The sequence below is a fragment of the Heloderma suspectum genome, chromosome 3 (genome assembly GCF_057233095.1).
Source record: "Heloderma suspectum isolate Gila_16-S chromosome 3, 16-S_ref, whole genome shotgun sequence".
Classification (NCBI taxonomy): domain Eukaryota; kingdom Metazoa; phylum Chordata; class Lepidosauria; order Squamata; family Helodermatidae; genus Heloderma; species Heloderma suspectum.
In genome coordinates this window covers 48,802,600-48,824,490 of record NC_139460.1, presented here as the reverse complement: position 1 = coordinate 48,824,490, position 21,891 = coordinate 48,802,600, and the positions used below count along the sequence as shown (strand labels likewise).

Here is a 21,891-nt window from a genome sequence, read left to right as displayed (position 1 = left end):
CGCCAATAGCGTACGCTGGTGCTACAGGTTTCCCTGGAAAACCTGTCACTCCAGCATATGCTATTACCGCTGCGCTAGAAGTCACGTATGCTTGCACTACAGCAATTGCATAAGTGCAACAGCAGCAGCACTGGATATTGCCAATTACTTTCTGAAGGAAGGAGCTGCTTCCTTGTGAGGCAGGTTAAGCCAAAGGAGTTGCTTGTCTTGTCTGGGTCCACCCAGGGAGCTCCATAACTGTGCAGGTATTTGAACCTGATCTGCCACATTCAAGCCCAATACTTCACACATGACATCTTACTGGAAGTCAAAGGGACCTCAGAGTGAATCTTCCTGTCTCAGAATTAAACCTACCTAAACCAATCCCAACCAAATCCTCATTTACACTGTCTCTAAAGCCCTCCACTGCTAGAATTTCCCCATCACTCTCTCTCTCCCGATCTGGGTTCCAGCACTCCCCAACAATTAACAGTTACAAAGTTCTTCCTAATGTTGAGCCTTCATCTCTGCAGTCTGAACCCATTACTCCTTGTTAAGAGGAATAAGTGATCCTCCTGCTCAAGGGTTGGGGAGAGCAATCCTGTGGCCGCTAGACATAGTCTAGATGGCCATAGGATTTTTTGGTTTCTGGGAACCGAGGTCATCCAACCTCGGTTCCCAGAAACCATGCTCCCCACCCCCCTCCCCCTTATAGCTGGTGTGGTTCTTTCCATGCTACCACTGTCTCTATGCTCATAAAAAGAGTGCAGAGAGGGCAAAAACAGGGTGTTCCCGGGGACAGGGAGGAGACTATGGAAGCTGTTTTCAACCACTTCCTATCCGGTCTCCAGGCCCCTTCCCTCCCTCTCTCCAAAGTCTGGATGGAACTCCTCCATCCTCCCTGCACTGGATAGTCGGTAGCCTCTGAAATCAGAGGCTACTGACTATCTCAGTAGGGTTGCCCCTTCATGTATTTTAATGACTCCAGTAAAGTTTGCAACACTGTCCTAGAAGGAATCTTTCACAGAAAGATGTCCATGTACAAAATGGATTCACGTTATCTGTGTTAAGGTACTATATGAATGCAATTATGGCAGATGCTGTATGAATGCAATTATGGCAGCATAAGTGTCTTGTTTCAGTTACATAACTCGATCTAGTGAAGTATAGATAATTACCTTCCATATCAGCTGCCTCTCCCTCATCATCGTCATCATCTTCACAAGATCCTGGGCGTTCTGGTAACTTTGCATTGTCCTTTGAAGACAAGAAAATGCAATTACAATTTCAAAGTTCAAAAGAACTTCTAGGCCAGAGTATTCATGTGGCAAATATGAACTATGCTATGTATGAGAAGTCTGTGACACTGGAATAAACTAGCAAACCAGCCATTCACTGTAATCCCAAAACACAAGGACCAAAAATGTTCTCTGGACTTCTATGTACTGCTTTAGTTTGTCATGCATTCAGTAACTTTTTTAAAAAAAAAAACAACTGGTTCAAGATACCAATGTTTTCAAAAGGAAAGGTTTATGTTACATAATAAAATTTGCTTCTTGAACATCATGAAAGCGTTCTGAAATATTGAATGTTTACGGCACTATCACCATGTTCCAAACTACATCCAATCCACCCTTTCTGTCACTATCTATTTATAAATTAAATTCTAATAGTACTGCCCTGACAAACTGTGCAGCATTTAAGAGGCACCCACGCACCTTCAACATTGCGTCAGAGACTGTCCAATCTTTTAATATTCTAGCTAGAATATTTGAAGGCAGCAGCCATTAAGCATGCAAAGATTGACATTCTTAATTATTTTGGCTTGGAGCATGACTTTGCTCCCCAAGCAGAATTCTACTCAGGGTATACTTCCAGTGGCAGAAGAGGCGGGAGGCAACTTTTGCTGATTCCCCTTCAACCTGAAGCCCCTTCTGCCCTCTAAAAATCTGCTCTGGGGGGGTTGGAGGACCTTCCAGAACAGTACGGGGTGGCTGCAGGGGGAGGGGGAACTGGAAAAAAACACTTCATCCCCACTTCTGCCAGGGGAAGGCTAAGTTTTGATCTCACCCACTCCCTTTTTCTTGAAGATCAGCAATGTTAAGGTTAAGATCTAAGTAATTCTTGTCAAGCGTGAGCAAAGTACAGTTCAGCCATTTATAGGTATGACAAGTCTGAGCAAAAGTAAACTCACTCATCCCCTTATGCAAGAGCTTTAGGTAATCAGCAGTTTGGGGTGGCAGTCTAAACACAAGTTTAGCTGATGGGCAACTTAAACTTCCCACCTAAGTCACTGGAATTTCACTAAGCCACCAAAGCATAAGGACCAAAAATGTACTTTTTTACTCTGCCCTAGTTTACTATTTTAGAATTAGTCTGCTGTAATAAAACTCTGCATTTGCGTGCATCAAATATTTTAGTGGTTTTGTTGAGTATGCTTGATATTAATCTGCAGAAGAGCTTCCCTCAATCCACAGGCGTGCTGCGATTCATATTAGGTTCCCACATACTGTTCCAGTCCATTGAAAATATAAAAGGAATACACTTAACCTTAACGAGCGGGATGATTCCAATAAGTATACTATATTAGGTTTCTACTGTATTACCCTTCCAGTATATTACTCACAAATTCACAAGTTAATACCTTGCTCTCCAATGTGATCTCTTTAATGGATTCTGTCACTCCTGTAACGCCTGTTGAGAGCACAGATAGAGTCAGAACTAGGGATAAACCTGCTGATACTTTATGATACCAGAAACAGATCCACACACAGTTATGACTGAGAATTTTCAATGGCTGCTTTTTAAAATGGCTAAAGATTCAGATTCAGTGAGGGAAGCTAAAATCTGAAGATGGTCTCTACAGCTGGACATTTATGCACTTTGGAGCATTTTTAAGAGTACATGAGAATGGGTCCACAATCTGAGCATTTATAAGCTTGACATGAAAGAGAAACGAACAAAAAAGGAACTACGACACCTGCATTGTGAAATGTGTCCACCCATCCTCCGTCTCCATCATCTTCTTCTATAATGGCTTCCAGTTCATCTGAATATTCCATCTGTTTGCACCGCTTGTAGCATGGCACTGCAAAAAATAGCACACAGCGTTCATTCACACAGTCAACTGGAGATTAATTCTGTCAACACTTTTGGAACTGGATATTTTCAGAGTACTTACTGCTGATGTATATAACACTTCACATATCTTAATATACATTTTTGCAGCATGCATTCAGTTTGAATCAAGTAAGGCTTACTGCCCTGGAGATCAGAGACTTTTTCTACATTGGAATGTGTCTGAGTGCAGAGTTGAAACTAACATAGCCAGCAGCTGCTTAAAGTATATTCAAGGCATCTAGGAATCAGTACAGTTATCACTGCATTTCCACAGGTAACACAATACTAAGGCAGGCAAATGTCAATGCTACATATAGGAACCACTACAAAAAGCAAAAAATACAAGTATCAACACATGCATTATAAGATGGATAAAGCATGAGTTAATGGGGAGACAAGGACCAACTAGTAAGATCACCAGGGGCTGGCCTTGGAACTATTTTACCTGAAGTTTTCATTAGTGAGCTTGGGACAGGAAGTAAAAATTATTTATAAAACTTGCAGACACCAATTTCAGAGACACTGTTAATGCACAGAAGGTCTGGGAAATTACCCAGGATGAACTGGATGAGCTCATGAATTGGAATACTAAAAAGAACATTAAATTCTACAGTACAAATTGCAGGGCCGTGCATTTGAGTACTAAAACATTTCTTTTAGCTAGTGATATATCAGCTGGAAATAGATGGAAATCTATTGGGTTTGCCTGTTCACAAGAGGAGCATGAGCTACCAGTGCAATATGGTTTGTTGTTGTTGTTCAGTCGTGTCCGACTCTTCGTGACCCCATGGACCATAGCACGCCAGGCTTTCCTGTCCTCCGCTCTCTCCCGGAGCGTGCTCAAGTTCATATTCATTGCATCGGTGATGCTATCTAGTCATCTCATCCTCTGCTGTCCCCTTCTCCTTTTGCCTTCAGTCTTCCCCAGCATCAGGGTCTTTTCCAGAGAGTTTTCTCTTCGCATTAGGTGGCCAAAATATTTGAGCTTCAGCTTCAGTATCTGTCCTTCCAACGAGCACTCAGGGTTGATTTCCTTTAGGATGGACTGATTGGACCTCCTTGCAGTCCAGGGGACTCGTAAGAGTCTTCTCCAGCACCACAGTTCGAAAGCATCAATTCTTCGGCGCTCAGCCTTCCTTGTAGTCCAGCTCTCACAGCCATGCATTACTACTGGGAAAACCATAGCTTTGATTAGACGGACCTTTGCTGGCAAGGTGATGTCTCTGCTTCTTACTATGCTGTCTAGGTTTGCCATAGCTTTCCTCCCAAGGAGCAAGCGTCTTTTAATTTTATGGCTACAGTCACCGGTGATCTTGGAGCCCAAGAAAGTAAAATCTGTCACTGCTTCCATTTCTTCCCCTTCTATATGCCAGGAAGTGATGGGGCCAGATGACATGATCTTCGTTTTTTTAATGTTAAGTTTCAAACCAGCTTTTGCACTCTCCTCTTTCACCCTCAACAAGAGGCTCTTGAGATCCTCTTCGCTTTCTGCCATTAGGGTGGTATCGTCTGCATATCGGAGGTTGTTGATAATTCTCCCAGCAATCTTAATTCCGACCTCTGATTCATCCAACCCGGCATTTCTCATGATGTACTCTGCATATAAGTTAAATAAGCAGGGTGACAATATACAACCTTGTCGTACTCCTTTCCCAATTTTGAACCACTCGGTTGTTCCATGTCTGGTTCTTACTGTTGCTTCTTGACCCTCGTACAGGTTTCTCAGGAGACAGGTAAGGTGGTCTGGTACTCCCATCACTTTAAGAATTTGCCACAGTTTGTTGTGATCCACACAATCAAAGGCTTTAGTGTAGTCAATGAAGCAGAAATAGACGTTTTTCTGGAATTCTCTTGCTTTCTCCATGATGCAGCAAACGTTGGCTATTTGATCTCTAGTTCCTCTGCCTCTTCGAAACCCAGCTTGTACTTCCGGTAGTTCTCGGTTCGCATACTGCTGAAGCCTAGCTTGTAGGATTTTGAGCATCACCTTGCTGGCATGTGAAATGAGCACAATTGTGCGGTAGTTTGAACACTCTTTGGCGTTGCCCTTCTTTGGAATTGGAATGTAAACTGACCTTTTCCAGTCTTGCGGCCATTGCTGAGTGTTCCAAATTTGGTTACAAAGATACAAATTACTTCCTGGATGCAGCCAAAGGAAGGCATGTTTAGTAAAGATAGGAATATAGCCATCCTTGAACAAAGCACAGTGAGACCAAATATGTCATCCGTGTTCAAGAAGGATGAATGTGAGCTTGAGAAGTGTAACGAATAAAAGCTAGATGGTGACATGCACACATACTACACAAAATACTACAGAATGTCATTCTTCACATAACAATTAGTTGGCTACACTTATTCCTAAATTCAGTAACTCTAACACATTTGTTAAGAACTGGTCTAGTCTTTGAATGCTCTCTCAAATCAGACGCAGAGTTGGAAGGGGTCAAAAAGCCACTTAGGGTCTTCCAGATGGAGGAGTCCTAGCTAACAGTCAGAAGGCACTGTGCAGCTGTTCCATCTTTTCTTACGTAACGGATCTCCCTCAGTAAGAAAAAAATGGAAGCATTGGTGGGAAAGCATGGGAGGGCTATGAATGGAAGATGTCACCTGGACCCAATGTAAAATTATGTGAATGAGGCACGGTAATGGCACGATAAAAGCCTTGTCTGGAAGCAACCCCTGTCTAATCTTCTGCCATGAGAAAGAACACCTACCCACCCTACATTCCACCCCCCAGATCAGCCTAGGCAATACAGACCACATTAAACCATCAGCAAGTGCACTGCATAAAGATGTTCAAAAGTTCACATCATTTCAAAATGCAGAACTGTGCCTATAGTAAGCTTGTTCAATTATAGGTTTAGATGTAAAAGCATAATGCTGCAAGCCTGTGGCTAGTACACATTCCATCACATCGCAACACTAATGCCAGACTTACCATTTTTAGTGACCAAAAACTGTTTGTCTGTTGGGAGATAAGCCTTGACCTTTAATTCTTCTCCTGTAGCCCTTAAAAATACAAAGCCAGCCTGTGATAATCTGCAAACAGGAGATTAATTATGCTTCTTTTACAGCAGCACTATGCCTCTGCTAAAACTGAAATAAAAATACTGCAACCTGTTTAAAAAGTGGTTTGCCATGTGGCTTGGGAGGGGTATTCAAAACAAGGGGAAGTACAAGCCCAAAGCTTTGGGTCTAAGAAGCTATTTCTACTTGTTAAACTACAACAATATTTTCAGAATGCTACTTCCCCTGGTTCTTAATATTTTCTTTTTCAACTTCCAGTTCATCAAGCTTATTGGCAACTAAACCTGCAGCGTATGTTGCAAGGAGACAATAGCCTTTTATGAACTTGTAGCCAATCTTGAAAGTTCTTGCATCATCTTCTTGGAGCTGGGACGTAGAAGGGAACATTACTGTGGGCCTGAATGCGCTATCATCCCCCTGCTTGAAGAGGGAGACAGCGAGACCAGCCTCCCAGGTAGTCTGCCAGGGCATGCTGCCCATCTTGCTGCCTGCCAGCCACCTGTGCCACGCCAGGACACTCCTGAAGGACTCAGAGTGCTGTCTCCTCACAGGACCAGGCCCTTGATTCAGCACTTTCCCCAGGGGCTTTATTTGCCAATCTTGGCAGATACTGCATCAGCTTCTTAGCGCTGGGGCATAAAGGGAATGTTGCTGCCTGGTGGGGTACCCACCAAAGGGGCGACACATCAGGCACTTGGCCTATTTGGTCTTCAGAGTATTTGGCAGAAGACTGGCTTTCTTTTTAGGGCCTGAGCATTTGTCTGGGAGAGAGGATATGGGGCCAACTGGGAGGACTTGGAGGAGGGCCAATTAGCGTACTGACATGGGTTGACATAAGGGCTAGCCAGATAAGGGTAATGCAGCCCAGATACTTAATGACTGTGCCATGTTTCGGCCCTCCTCCCACCCGGGGGTTTGATGGTTGCCCTATCAGCCTGCCCTCAGTTCTCCAGATGCTGCACTTAAATGCCAGACGGTTGCTTAATAAGAGCTCCCTCATCCATGGATGAGACCTATTATCTGGATCTATTTCAGCTGGGATTCAGGCCCAGTTCTGGCGTGGAAACACCCTTGGTCACCCTGTGTGATGACCTATGTCGGGAGATGACATATATCACCCCTATCTGGACAGGGATAACCTGGCTTCAGTAGTCTATGCTCTAATAACCTCCAAGTTAGATTACTGCAATGTCTTCTACATGGGGCTGCCCTTGAAGATGGTCTGGAAGCTGCAGCTTGTGCAAAATGCAGCAGCCAGAGTGATAACAGGGACCAGAACATCTGGGCATATAACACTGATTCTGGCTTGATTGAACTAGCTGTCTGTATGTTTCTGAGCTCAATTCAAGGTGCTGTTCTTGACCTATAAAGCTTTACATGGCTCTTGGCCATACCTGATGGAGCACCTCTCCCTAATTAAGCTACCTGTACACTATGGACATCTGAGGCCCTCCCCCGAATGCCTCCTCTGAGGTAGTTTTGAAGGCTGGCAACAAGGGAGAGGGCCTTTTTGGTGCTGGCCCCCCAATTATGGAACACTCTCTCCTCACTGAGGACCACCTGGCATCAACACTGTCCTCTTTTTGGCACCAGGTAAAGATTTTCCTCTATTCCAAGCATCTGACAACATATGATGGGGCATCCTGGCAGTTTTATTTTCAATTGTTTCTAACTTGTTTTTAAACTGTTTTAAATTTCTGAACGTTAAAGGTTTTGTATTGTATTTTATCATGCTGTGAAATGCTCAGAGAGCTTTGGCTATTGGGTGGTATAGAAATGTAATGAATGAATGAAGCCAAAGGAGCAGCTCAGAGCTTCATGAAAGTTCTGATGGACTGGCATCTTTCAATCCTATCACTCCAATAACCCTAAAGAATTCAGTAATTGGGATGCTGACTTTGTTCCCGTTGGCAGAAGTGTTACCTGAGCAGCATTCTGCCAATGGAAGGGGGGCGGATGATTTTCCACATTCCCCCTTCCTCCCTTGTACCCACCCCCCACCATAAATCTGCTCTGGGCTGCAGGACTCCCTGGAAAAGGGGAACTATAAAGGGAGGGGGTATTGGCAAAATTGCCTCCCCTCCCCACATTCTATTGGTAGAATCCTCTGTTAGATTTCAATCCTGTCCATGAAAGGAAAGCCTTCTGTTTGCGGAAGCCTAGTCAGGATCCAAACCAAGAATGCCAAGTTAAGGAGTTAAACCCAAAGTTTCCTTAATAATGTATTGCTATTTTACAACTAAGACACTCTTCTGGTATATTTAATATTTGCCTTTATCAGATAATCAGTTTAGCTGTAATGTTTATGGAACCAGTACAAGCTCACAAGCAATATGACAACTATCTTGAGCAATTTCAAGATAGTCACACACCAGATTATCATGAACGTAGAACTTCTCTGCCCAATTAACAGAGAGCCTGGTACATTATTTGCCAAGCAAGGTGGATTGATTTAAATCAAGGTAGTTGAAAATCACTGATTTCAATGGGCAAGAAAAAACTTTGATTTAAATCATTGATTTAAATCAAATTTCCCACTGACACTTTTCATACGTTTTCTGAACAACAGTGCAAATTTGACCACTAAACCATGTTAACTGTAAATTAACCGTGTTAATTTACAACTAAATAAAGTATTATTTACACTGTTCCATTTTTACAAGTGGTTTGCATCACCTGGTTCACACGTAATGACAACCTATGGGTTGTTCAATCCATGGGTTGTCAGGACCACACAAAAACTGCCTTCTACCTGCTCGCTGCTTCCACTTAGGATCCAGTTTAGCGAACAACCCAGAAACTAAGCAGGAAACAAAAATGAAATGCCTGCAACTGATAGGTCAAAGCAAGGTTTGGTAGTTACTGGACAAACTAGAAAAGTTTATTTTCATCAGGTGAAAATTAAGTGCCTATGTTTTGTAGGTAGAGTGTCAATAGTCATAGTTGAGAAGTGATTGGATTGGGTCTTTGTTTCCATACAAAAGCCTCTATAACTCAATTTATCTGGTAGAAATACTGATTCAATTTAGAGATTAACTGTATGGCTAACAAGTTAATATCCATATAATGTTAACCTAGTTATTATTTATGGGAAACTTAGGGCACAATCCTATGCATGTTTTGACAGAAAAAAGTCCTACAACTCCCAGCATTCCCCAGCCAGCATAGCTATGCTGGCTGGGGAATTCTTGGAGTTGTAGGACTTTTTTCTGTCTAAACATGCATAGGATTGCACCCTTAGTATTTCAATTAAAAAAAAAAATCCTCTACCTTGCTTGGCCCAGCTCTACCATCACATAAGCGCAGAACAACAATCCTATCCAGTGTATCTTTGCACATGTAACTTTAGTCAGAGAAACAGAAACTGAAAGCCTGGAATTTCCAAGAAGCAAGAGCATGTAGTTAGGCTGGACAAAGCTATGCTCATGAGATGAAAGACTAAAATTAATGCCCATGTTGACTGAATTTCCTACCAGTGTGAGTGTGATAGAACCATTAATTCATTTTTATGAGGCTGTTAAGTATAGGTTTAGCATCTTCACGATGAGACTTAATTGTAACAATGTTGTTTTTTAAATGAGGAATTTAGGATTTTTTAAATTCATTTTAGAAATCCAATTTAAAAAAAAATTAAATCTATTTTTATCCACCCTGTTGCCAAGACACGAACTGGTAGAATGTATGCATAGAATTAGACCAAAGCTATTACATATGAATTACACAGAACGAATATGATCTTTGCCTACTCATATACCCATTAATAAAGAATTTGATGCTCAATGAGGAGCTGTGTCCACCCATGTCCTCCCACTATGCTCAAGTAGTGATGTGTGACGTGAGTAGTACATCCACACAGCCACATGCCCACTTTACGATATTCTTCCCTCTCAAAAGAAAAAAGGCAGGGGGAGGATTATACCAATCAAGAGTCTACACATGCCACCCATATTACTTCACACACATGCTGTGGAAAATACACACATATACATGACCCCCAGACAGTGAATGTGCTAGCCATCCCTAAGTGCTGTTGTAATGAGTGTTTTGTGGAATCTTACTTACCATTGCCAAGTAGGACAGTGGTGAACTAAATGGTCTCCAGCTGCCACAAACTGCCAAAAACAAAGCGGTTGAACATTGTCACTCATGAAAACATTTGCTGTACACACATGTAAATATTTTGTCTGAACATGGGATATCCATACAATTTGATTGCAAGGAGGAGCTGGATTCCTGAATAGATTCAGTTACTTGGATCATCTAGGCACCAAGTGGAGTAAGTGGCCCATGTGCGCTAAATCACAAAATTTGGTCTAGAAGCTGGCCTCAAATGCCAAAAGAATCATGCATTCAATAATCACCAATACCACAGATATTATCTCATCTAACCAAGCTCCTGTTTCTTTCTAGTCATAGGATGACAGACAAGCCATTTCCCCCTTTATTTATAGCAGCATCAAGTACCCTGGAAAGTGAGGTACAGCCATTGCCTTATTTCTGCCCCAAAGAAACAACTACCAGGAACATCTCTGTTTAGGCAGTCCACTACAAAGCACCAGAAGAAATGTTTACCTAACAGCACAGTTAGCTAACCTGTCTCCACAGAAGCCTATATCATTAGATCCTGCTGCTACAAGTGGTGAAAACAAGACATCACTAACTTAACAATATTTTCTGTACGGAAACTGTGGGTTATGTTTCAAAGCAGCCTGAGGCGCAGCCTACAAGGCAGGCAAGCAATGAAGGGAGCTAAGTTCAGTTGACTCGGTACGAGACAACATGTAGACAGATTAAAAGGAATCTAGAAACACTGCCACTAAAGATGAAAAACTCTTGTTAGTGAATACTCTGGTAAAAAAAGTCTTCCTTCGGCATTCTGAAATTAAGTCTGTGTTGACAGAGTAACACAAACAGAAGCTACACACGTATACATAGAGGCGATCCACAGCTAGACTAGTAGTGCGAGATGCATCATCCCCCATTTATGAGTGAAGCAGCACAAAAGTGAGAGCCGACATGCTGAGGATCAAACTAGACATTATGTTAATTACATAGTACACATCTCCATCTTGTTTTTCTTTACTCTAAATAAGGGGTGGGCAACTGCAGGAGGTCTGGGAGCCATTTTTGCCCCCAAGTGTCCCCTACCATCCTGGTGGGCTGTAGGGTGCTCCAGAAAAAAATAAAAATAAAGTTTGACCATCGCAGTGCTACAGCCGCCTTTTCGCTTTTAGGGGATTGTTTTTCCCGACACTGCTAAATTCAGTGGCATGGCAGGAGATGACGGGGCTGCACCAGGGGGGTGGGGACAGCGTGTTGCCAACCCCTGCTCTAAAGTAAGCACACAGGCCCCCAATTTAGATCAAGACCACCACATGCAGAGAGGGAAGGCTTAATTCTTCCTTCCCCAATGCAGCAGTTGAAGAAAGAAAAAAGCCTCCCATTGGCCCCAAGAGGCCTTTTTCTTCTGCTACACATGGGGCAGCTGAGAGTTTTGGGAGGGAATGATTAAACCATGTGCTGTACTCCCAATCCAGATCTTGGGCCCACCTGCTTAAAGAAAAAGAAAGTGAGCTGAACACACAATGTAGTTAACGTAACATGTAGTTTGACCCTGAGAGAATGCTAAAACATGATAGAGGAATAACTAAAAAAAGTACTGCTTGGGACAGATGTTAACAAGTACTTAAGAATACTCCTGAGTTTGCTGTTGCAGAAACCCGTAGAAAAGGAAACAGATGAGGATTTTGTAATATTTCTACATTTCCTTTTACAAACCTCTTTGATCATGCATAAAACAGTATTAAATTAAGAAATGTGTCAGCTTTTCCACTAATATAATCTGCATGGCAGTTTCCAAATACCATTAAAATATAACATTTTAAAATAGCTATAAAACAGGTTAGTCCAATCCTATGCACATTTACTCAAATCCAAGTATTTCACTGGGACTTATTCCCAGGTAAGCATACATATGACTGCAGCTTTAGTGGTGGCAGAGAAATGGTTGACATTTTCATAATTTTGACAGGTTTTTCCAGGAAAACATTTCTTTAACTATAAACCGTATCTTAGCATCTTGTCCCAATTCCTGTTTGCACTAAGAGGAAATAGCGAACTCTGCAATAGGAACTTCATGTTTTACTGCTTTCGAAAGTTACTTTGAAAAACAAGTGAACAATTGTACACATACCTCCTCAGGAGTGATAACTCCAGTTTCTTTAAACTTTGATTCCTACACAGAAAAAAAGAAGAAGTGATATATCTGCAAACATTTGAAACCAAAAAGGTCTTAGGATTAAAAAGATTATACTATTCCCATCTCACCCATACTTTCTGGCCAGACACTCCTTTGGTGTGGTATTGCAGGCCTTACTTTCGAAGCCTTTCCATCTTCCTTAGTAGATAACCGTAGAACGCATTGGCACATAGAACAATGAGAAGTTATCAAAAAACCATATAATCAGAGTATACCTAAATGCAAAAACAGATCAGCTGTTTTCTCTAAAGAGTCAAAATCACCACCAATAATGAGTGCCTTTACTGTTCATACAGCAAAACGCAATCAGAACTAAAGAAGAGAACTACTGCAGAGTTTCAGAGCCCTCCAAGGAAACTGCTGATTCAGTGGTCTCAAGTGCCTTTCAACAGGCATTCAAACACAACACTTTTCAAGCTTAGTTACCCCCACTGCTACCTGGTCCTGGTTTTTAAACTCTATCTCAGACAGAGAGTATACTTACCGCAATGTGGTGTAAGGCACCAGTATACTTGCTCTGTGTAGCATGCTATAACATTATGACAATTTCCTACTTAAGTAGCTCTTAACGTGCTCCTATCATCCTTAGACATTAGTCAGGACATTTCACACCAGTATGAAACAAAAAGACCTGGTTCACACAATCACCGAGGTTTAAACAAGCCATGGTGGCTAGTTTAATCCTTGGTGCGTGCAGGGTACAATTTACCTAATTACCTGCCTGGATAGAGCTTGTGTCGTTTGAACCCAGGAATCATAGCTTGCTGGAGGGGGAAACAACCCCAAAATAAACCAACAACCCGGCCATGGATTATTTGAGGATTGTTTCCCCCTCTAGCAAGCCATGCCACCCAGGGTTGAACATGACAAGCTGCGCCCGGGCGGGTAATTAGGTAAATTGTGCCCCACACACGCCAAGGATTAAACAAGCCAGTGTGGCTTATGTAACCCTTGGTGATCGTGTGAACTGGCCCAAAATGCGCAAAACTAACAAACTTACAAGAAATCAAAAATATTGACTGGGTTCAGACAACACAATAATACACACTTGTGTGGGTTGTCATTGAACCATGGGTTGTTGTTGAAATGTGGGTTATCATGTTGTCTGAATCCAGCTGTGATAACAAACCAGGGTTTGTTAACCATGAACAACCCACAGTTCACAACCCAACAACAAACCATGGGTTCTCTTCATGGGTTGTTCACAGTTAATAAATCATGGTTCGTTAGTGCAGCTGGGTTCAGACGACACGATAACCCACGTTCCAACAACAACCCACAATTCAATGACAACCCATATTCAACCCTTGAGTGTGGGTTATGATGTTATCTGAACCCAGCCAATTCTACTGGCACAGAAAGCCAGTATGAGGGAGTGACTAGAGCTTCAACTGGAAACTAAGCTTTAGATCCCTTCTCAGCCAAGAAGCCTTGGTAAATTACTGTCACTCAGCTTTTGTCTACATCATAGGATGACTGCAAGATAGATAGTCTTGTGTAGGCTATTCTGAGCTGGCTCCTTGAAGGGCAGGAAGTAAATGTAACAAAATTAATACTTTAACACGCTTAAACCTTCCTGGAAAAATGATCAAGTATTGAAGAAAATCAAGGATTTCTTCAAAATCAGGAATCTGCCAAAAATTAATTCTGCTATATAATACAAACTTTTATCTAATGTCACTTCTGACACTTCTTGCTTTCCACTTACATTTCAATCATCTGAAGCAAGCATAAAATCCCCCCCGCCCCAGAAAATACACTCAGGAAACTTGCTAATATGAAAATCAGAATTTTTCTTTCTCCACTTTTATGAATTGTCTCTTTCATGAAGCACACAAAGATCCAAGTGGAAATTAAGAATTAGAAGCCATAGATTTTTTAACTGAACAAAAAGGGAAAGAAATTAGAAATGCATAGCTCAAGGACACCAGGGTCAGTTTTATATCCATTCCTGCTCATGAATAGGGATGGCAATGCCCTCCAATTGGCTCTTGGGATAGTGCTAAGGATGGGCCCTGCCACGCCAGCCAGCCCTCCTTTTTCACTTGCTATGGGAAAAGCCAGCACCGCAGCAGTCTAGCCCTGGCGGCAGGGTCAGAGCAGGAACGGGCTCTTGACAGCTGCCTGCCTATGCCAACCCGACACAAGGCCTGTTCATGAAGATAAGTTTCAGTTATGAGCCTGACAGTTCTATTCCTAAAAGCAATTCACAAGCCCTATTCACATCACTGAACTAGCACATTTCTACAATGCAACGTTTTAAAAAGTTTTAAGAGACGTGTATGTGCCACTAGTAAATGGACTCAGCTTCACACGGTTTGGAACAGCCCTCAGCTTGATGCAGCAAAGCCTTCAAACAACATTAAGCAGCTATTGTGGTTGGACACGTTGTGTATGCCCCATCTGAGTGAAGCCATGTCTGCTGGCACCCCTAGGCATATAACCCCGAGGTGCACACCCCAGGGGCCCCTTAGCATTTATGCCAAGTTTCAGGGAGCTGGGTTTCACAGTTTTGGCACTATGGTGCTGACAGGCAGACGGAAATACATCTTTTATTATCAATGTGAGCTAGGAATTTTTGTACATTTGTAAAAAAAAAAGCCTGATGTTGTGCATTATGAAACATATATAGAAACACTAATTTCGAGGGTCCCAGAGAAATATCATTCATATGCCGTTTGAGCTCTGTTTTGTTTTTTTTTAATAAATGTTCCTATGGGAGGGATGCAATCTGTTTTACACATCCAATGTAAAAAGCAAGACGCTTCTCCCTACTCTTCCAAGATCTCTGCAACAAGCCAAAAATTTGGAGAAGGGGAGCATAAGGTTTTCCTCTTGGGCAACCAGTTGCAAGGGATCATTAGAAAGAACATTCTGGTCACTGCATATGTGGATCCCTGTATATAAAGGAATAACGTTTTGGATCTATTCAATTCTGAATGCGACTGAAGTCATTTTAAGCATTACATGTATCTGAGAACTCCTGTCAACATCCTTGGTTTTACATAATTAGATCTTCCTATTTAGAGCTGTTTCTCCTATCTGTTTAAACAAGAAACAGAGACAACCAATCATTCAAAAAAAAAAAAATTGTGATGTTCCAGACTGTCAGGTACACACCTCCTGCTAATAGTATTTTGTAACTAAATTCTGTAGACAAAGACAAGAAGCAGCTCCTACTGAATGGCAATAGAGGTTAGCTTTGATTCCTGCATGTTTACAATAAATTTTGGCTTTTAAAATATTTTTACACCTGGAAAATGTAACTCATGCACAAGGTCCACGGAAGGAGAGGAAACAACTTCTCCATATCTCAAGAAGTGGGAAAGTTAAGTTTGGTAAGGAACAAGGAAAAGATCAAAGATCAGTAAGTGGATTTTTAAAAGCATAATTAGTTTGAAACTCAGTGTTAAATTTGGTGGTAATTATTCACTAGAAGAAATTGCAAATGTAATATATTCCAGTCACCCACATTTCAAAATTAAAACTCTCTCCTTTCTAAACATTATACCTAAAACAACTAGTCTAGTTATCAGTTGAGCTAGATACTCGATTTGCTGCTGGTTTCTTCATGTAAAAAAAACTACTATATATTAACTGTGATAAAATGAAGGTTATGGTCTTTTCCAAAAGTGTTGTGAAAGCCAGATGGTGTTGGATAGGCATCTTACAGACAAGTGGCAAAATTTAATACTTGGTATATTTATAGAAGTCACCCTGAGAACAATGCGTCGTATGGTGACCAATAAAGTGAATAAATAAATAGGTACCATATTTCAGTCTTCCTTATCTTGGTCAGCTCATAGGCTTTTTGCTTTACAGTGACTTGGTTTGCACTACTCACAATGAGCTGTGTCACCCACGGGGGCCACTTTACATATTCAACCTCCAACAGGAGGTGGTCGTGTAGTGTGAACCGCACTGTGGGTGTGAAGGTTAAACAGCCCTTGCATAACCCTACAACAGATCATGTTGTAGATCAACCCTACAACCTCCAACCATTAATCTTGGTCAGGGGTTGAATATGTAAAATGGTGACTAGCACCAAAAGACGGCTGACAACACACAGTAGACTGTCGTGTTGTGCAAACTGGCCCAGTATATACCCCAACTACAGTCAAGGCTATAGTTAGATTTTATATTACAAAAGGGAGCCAATGTTCTTTTACCCCTAGGGTCTTCTATGAGAAATCTTTGGCACAACTTTTGTTTGGGGTGCAGGTGGGATTCACAGGGGCAAATTCTAAACTTAAGTTGATTTTGTCAGATGATTTGCATAAAAATAGTTGCATCCAAATGTCTGACCTCTGCAGTGCTTAGGAGAGAAGCCAGTAGAAAGAAGGCAAGGCTTGACTTTGGGATGGAATTTATTGGATGAGATTTCTATTTTTAGAGAAAAATAGAACATAATGATGGTTATAGGAGTGACTGGAAAAATTTCCTGGAAGACAATTTTTTCCTGAAAAACAGATCACCCTACCCCCATGACTGAAAAAACTTGTTTCGCTGAATTTTCCAGGTTTTTTTCCGGGCCTTCACATCTCTCCTTCAAATATTGACATCTGAATATATTCAAATATAGAAAGCAACAGAGTAGTCCAGTCTTGAGGCTACCAATGCATGGATCAAAGTGATTAAGCTACCCCTGTCCAGGAACAGGTGCAGTTGACATACCAGCCAAAGTTGGTAAAAGGCATTTCGTGCCACATAAGTCACTTGAGCTTCTAATAATAGCAGTGAATCTAGAAGCACCCCCCACAACTTTGTACCCACTGTGGCACCCCACAGCATAATTGCCATGGGCAGAGGTACAGCCACCCAATGCTACCCAATGGACCATACCCTACAGATAGAGATGAAACCACTGTAAAACAATGACCCCAATTCCTAATCCAGGAGGATACTATGGTCAACAGTATCAAAAGCTGCTGAGAGATCGAGTAAGAGTAACAGGGTTGCATTCCCTTTCCTGGTAAAAGTCATAGGTAAAACTCATGATAGCACTACATCAAATGCATAAGTGTAGTGGCCCTGTTGGATACCGCCCTATGGATCTACCAGGAGACTGTGCTAATTGTTTGAAGTCTCTATTTGTCCCAAATTATAGGAAAGCATTTACATTTTCACTTCAGTATTCTTCCCTCAGCTATTTTGGAATGAAGATTTAATGGCATTTCATATGCTAATCATGTCCACGTGGTACTGAAAGGTTAAAAACTGTAATACATACATCGTGTAAATTTAGAGACAGAAAGCAACCACATTTATTTTCTTCGTTTGCTCGCTTCTCAGGAAGGTGTTTACAGTGGTATATGGCCATCCCATCATAGAAATGCAATCTTATGTAACTGAACCACTTTACAAGTTTGTATTCCATGCTATTAAGATTCATAAGCAACTTTTACAGAATGGTTATAGGTTACTTGGGGGGAGGGGTAAATCTTGTTTTAAATCCTTCATAACATAAATCTACATCATTCTGTTAGTGAGCTTTTCTGTATATGTTTTTAAATATACAGAATTAAATATTTGTGAGGTTTCTGGAATTTGAAGGTATGTAGACCATTAACAAACCGGAACTGAAGATTAAATGCAGGATTTTAATTATAAAATGTAAGCCTCATCAAGCAAAAGAGGCAGAAAATTTTTAATAAGTGGGTTTGATACAATCAAGCAAATTCATTATACAGCCACAAACCCATTAAAAGGCTTGATACAAGAACAAGTAGATCACATTAAATTACGTATGCTTGTACGTGTGTCATGCCACATGTTCACTTCACATGTCTCCACTACTGTATCTTGTGACAAAGTCATGAGATGTCAGCAGCACCTCAGGGAGCAGATTCAGAACTATGAAGTCTTCACACCCATATCTCCTAGCAGAAAATGTAAGTTTTATTTGCCTTCCAGCCCAGTTTTTTGCAGTCATTTTCACAGCACTTTCCTCTTTTTCCTACCCACTGATCAACTTTCTGCCTCATTATTACTCCTTGCCTTCTGGTATTAGCTCAGCTCAGACTCCATAATAGCAAGAATCTCTCCCACAATTCCACAGGCCAGTTGTTCAACACCCACTCCCACTACATTCACAACAAAGACTACTGATATCCTCATGCTTTGCACAGCCCTACAGGTTTTGTTTTGTTTTTTTCCACTTTCACCATCTTTCCCCCACTCATTGGTAAAAAGCAAGAAGCACCACAGAGAGAAGAAAGTGACAATTATCTGGGACTGCAAGGAGCCGGTCCCATAAGCTCTATGGTACTGCAGTCTACAAAAAAACCAGTAATTTAAAATATTTGACAGCCTTGGTCATAGATTTCAGAAGTCTACATCAGCCTTTTTTTAAATGCCAGTTGTGTACAGAGCAATTAAAAAGTTATAACTCCTAACTCTCACATCACCAGGGTTTTTCCTATCTTCTCTATGACTCTTGAATAAAATTATGGCAATTCCACTGGTCAAAGAATGATCTATACAGCATATATGGGTCTTTCTTGCATACATCAGTGTGCTGTAAGCAGCATTTATTTGAAGCAGCTGTCTTGTTGAGCTTTCTCATACACATATATTGCTCCACGACCAAGGAAGTAAGTATCCATTCTGTATGATTTTAAATGCACAACTGCATTTCTTCTACATACCTCTGAAACTATAAATAAAGACTACAGGCTCAGGGAAAGGAAGATATCTTCCCATGTAGCTCTATAGGGTAGAGAGATGTCATTCACAGGAGGTAGTTCCAGAGTAGCTGCCACATTAGTCTCCTACAGCAAATGCAGACAGACTTGCCACATCTTAAGGACTTAAGGTGCAATCGTATGCATGTTTAGACAGGAAAAAGTCCTAAAGTCCCAGCTAGCATAGGATTTGCTCTAAGACTGTAACCCTAAACACAGTTACTAAGGAGTTAAGTTCCACTGAACTCAGTAGACTTACTTCTGAGTAAATATGCTTAGAGTCGTGCCACACCAGATTCGCTGTGGCATCACTTTTCATGGACTAACATCCACTTCATCGAAATTCACAAAGTGTTGCTCCTTCACTTGGCAGAGAAAACATATGACAATGCATCCCACCCACTGCCAGGTATGGAAAAATGCAGAATGTAAACAGAGAGGCCAAAAGGGCCATGACATGCAAGAGATACGCAGCCCCTGACGCATGCAGAGCAAGGTCAGAGAGCAAGAGACTACCACCGCCCTAGCCTAGGAGAAACTAATCTGCAGAGTAAACGTGCAGTTCTACAGGGCGCTGGACAGCTTCCCCTAAGGGCCCACGACAGAGGAGGCCAAGGAGGGGCGCCTACTTCCACCTTGCCTGGATTTGACAAGGATTTGACTGGATTTGCGTTTCTTGCTCAGCTGGGTTTTATGAAGGGGGAAGCAGACTCTTCCTGAGGCAAGGGGAGGAGGCCTTCGCCCAAGCCCAGCCTTCCAGATGTGTTGGAATACAACCCCCATCAACCTGAGCCACGGGGTGATGGGAGTTGTAGTCCAACACATATGGAGAGCGCCGAGATGGGGAAGGTTGCCCTAGCCTTTCCCAAGCCGGTGCCCTCTAGATGTGCTGTACTACAGCTCCCATCACCACTGGAGATGATGGGCGTTGAAGTCCAGCATATCTGGAGAACGCCGGAGTAGGGAAAGCTGGACCGATCCCGTCCCTTCCCTCTTGCTGCTGCTCCGCCCCCCGCTCCGTACCTTCAGCACCGGCGTCAGGTATTCGGCTACCTCCAGCGCCTTCCCTTTCACCGTGTTGATGACGTTCTGCATGCTGCCTCGCCCTGCGTGGCCGGACGGAGCCGAGCTCCTGCCTTCGGCACCACCAACCAACCCTCAGCAGACCCAACCGCTCGCTCCTTCGGTCCGTCCTTTCTTTATTCCTTCCTTCCGGGAGATCCCAGCACCAAACGCTTCCCCCGCCCCGCCCCGCCCCGCCCCGCCCACCACATCCAACGGGGGTGAGGAACCACGTGAGCTACTCCCTTGGCACGTGACCCGGTCGAGTCCTTCCTCCCTCTCCCCCCCGGCTCTCCCCTGAGGCGGTCGCGGAACGCCGCCTTTTTCCCACGCCTTGAAAGAGAACTCTTGCGCCTGCGCACAAAAGCAAGATAAACGTATTCGAGGCTGAGGCGGGAGAGTGTCACCATAGAGATAGAAATGTAGAGCCCCGCATCGTAAACATTTCGTTTTCTAGATGGGTAGCCGCGTTAGTCTGTTGCAGTAAACGGAACGAAGAGCCTTGTGGCACCTTAGAGACTAACACATTTATTCTAGCATAAGCTTTCATAGACACTGTGTTAATCTCAAGTTGGCAGTGGGGGTAGGTGGGAAGTGTAAAGTGTGTTCAGTAGCTTTTTGGAGACAGTGTGGCACAATCTCTGATCATAGACTTCCATGGGTTAACACTTCAAGCATCTGATGTTTTCATTTCCTTTGTCCGCGAGTTACACACCACCAGCACCATCGCAATCTTTATTGGCACTCTAGGTTTAAAATTGAACGAGTATCCCACTCCTCCTAAACTTCCAGTCGTGCAAAGTACACATGGTTCGCACCACAAAGATGGTATGGTGATCTAGAGCAGTTCCACTTTGTGCCTATAGAATCCTTTCTATTTTATAGCAATATCTTTGGTATGTTTCACAGAAAGCAAAGGTAGCCGTGTTGACCATAAGGAAAGTTCCAAAATCCATATTGGTGTAATTCATTCCTTTAGTAGGCCAATTAAAAGATCGCAAAAAGGGGGGAAGCGATTGCGATCTCCACATTTCTTCATCAGGCAAGATGTTACAAAAAGTAGGGGGCAAGGGAGGGAGAGAACTCTGACTTGATGTTGAAGTCATCCATCGGTTAGAGAACCAAGGGCAACTGGGAGGCTGTACCATGGCAAGGAGGAGACCAACCTAGCCCCATACATTAGAGAGGGAACAGCTGCAGGGAGCTTGTTTCGTTTTACCTTGCCAGAAAGAACATCTCGAAGAATTTTAACTGGGACCTGAGTTTTGCTTTTTCCCCCTCCTTCCTTCCACCCTCCCAATCCCTTTCCCTTCTGTGTCATATTTTTAGATTGCAAACTTGAGGCCAGGGTCTGACTTATTATTAATCTTTCTCCCCCATTCATCTCTAGACTGATCCTGTAGACACCGTTTATTTTATTTATTTCTGATAACCCTTTTTGCCTGAAGAGCAAGGTAAAAAGGCTGTCATAAATAAATTATATAAATGGTGTCTGCAGGATCGGTTTTGAGATGGAACGGAGGAGAAAGGGTGTGCAGACATCCAAAGAAGGTGAGCTGATGGTTTCAGGTTTCACTTCGAGTTGCTGAATTATGGTCTGCTTATTATTCTCAAGCTAACCTATCTCTACAGGCGTCGCAGCGTTCGGATCTCTACGGGCCGCCCTACGTCGCTCCTCAGTTGCATGGGTCACGTGACTAAGGAGCTGCCTCCTCCTCCGCCTCCTCCTCTTCTCTGCGCATGCGTAAAGGGGTGACCAGT

At 42.5% G+C, this 21,891-nt stretch overlaps 1 protein-coding gene across 1 annotated transcript in view; it reads right to left on the bottom strand.

The window, feature by feature from the left end:
• ATG3 (autophagy related 3) overlaps window positions 1–20,274 on the bottom strand; it is a 34,862-nt gene extending 14,588 nt beyond the window's left edge. Inside the window, exons 1-7 of the mRNA XM_084843149.1 lie at window positions 20,092–20,274; window positions 12,320–12,361; window positions 10,189–10,238; window positions 6,038–6,108; window positions 2,960–3,067; window positions 2,624–2,673; window positions 1,158–1,236 (exon numbers count right to left, since the gene is read on the bottom strand). Coding sequence (XP_084699275.1) covers window positions 1,158–1,236; window positions 2,624–2,673; window positions 2,960–3,067; window positions 6,038–6,108; window positions 10,189–10,238; window positions 12,320–12,361; window positions 20,092–20,163 — 472 coding nt within the window. The 5' untranslated portion in view covers window positions 20,164–20,274. The remainder of the gene's footprint in view (window positions 1–1,157; window positions 1,237–2,623; window positions 2,674–2,959; window positions 3,068–6,037; window positions 6,109–10,188; window positions 10,239–12,319; window positions 12,362–20,091) is intronic.
• Between the last annotated feature and the right edge of the window lie 1,617 nt (window positions 20,275–21,891).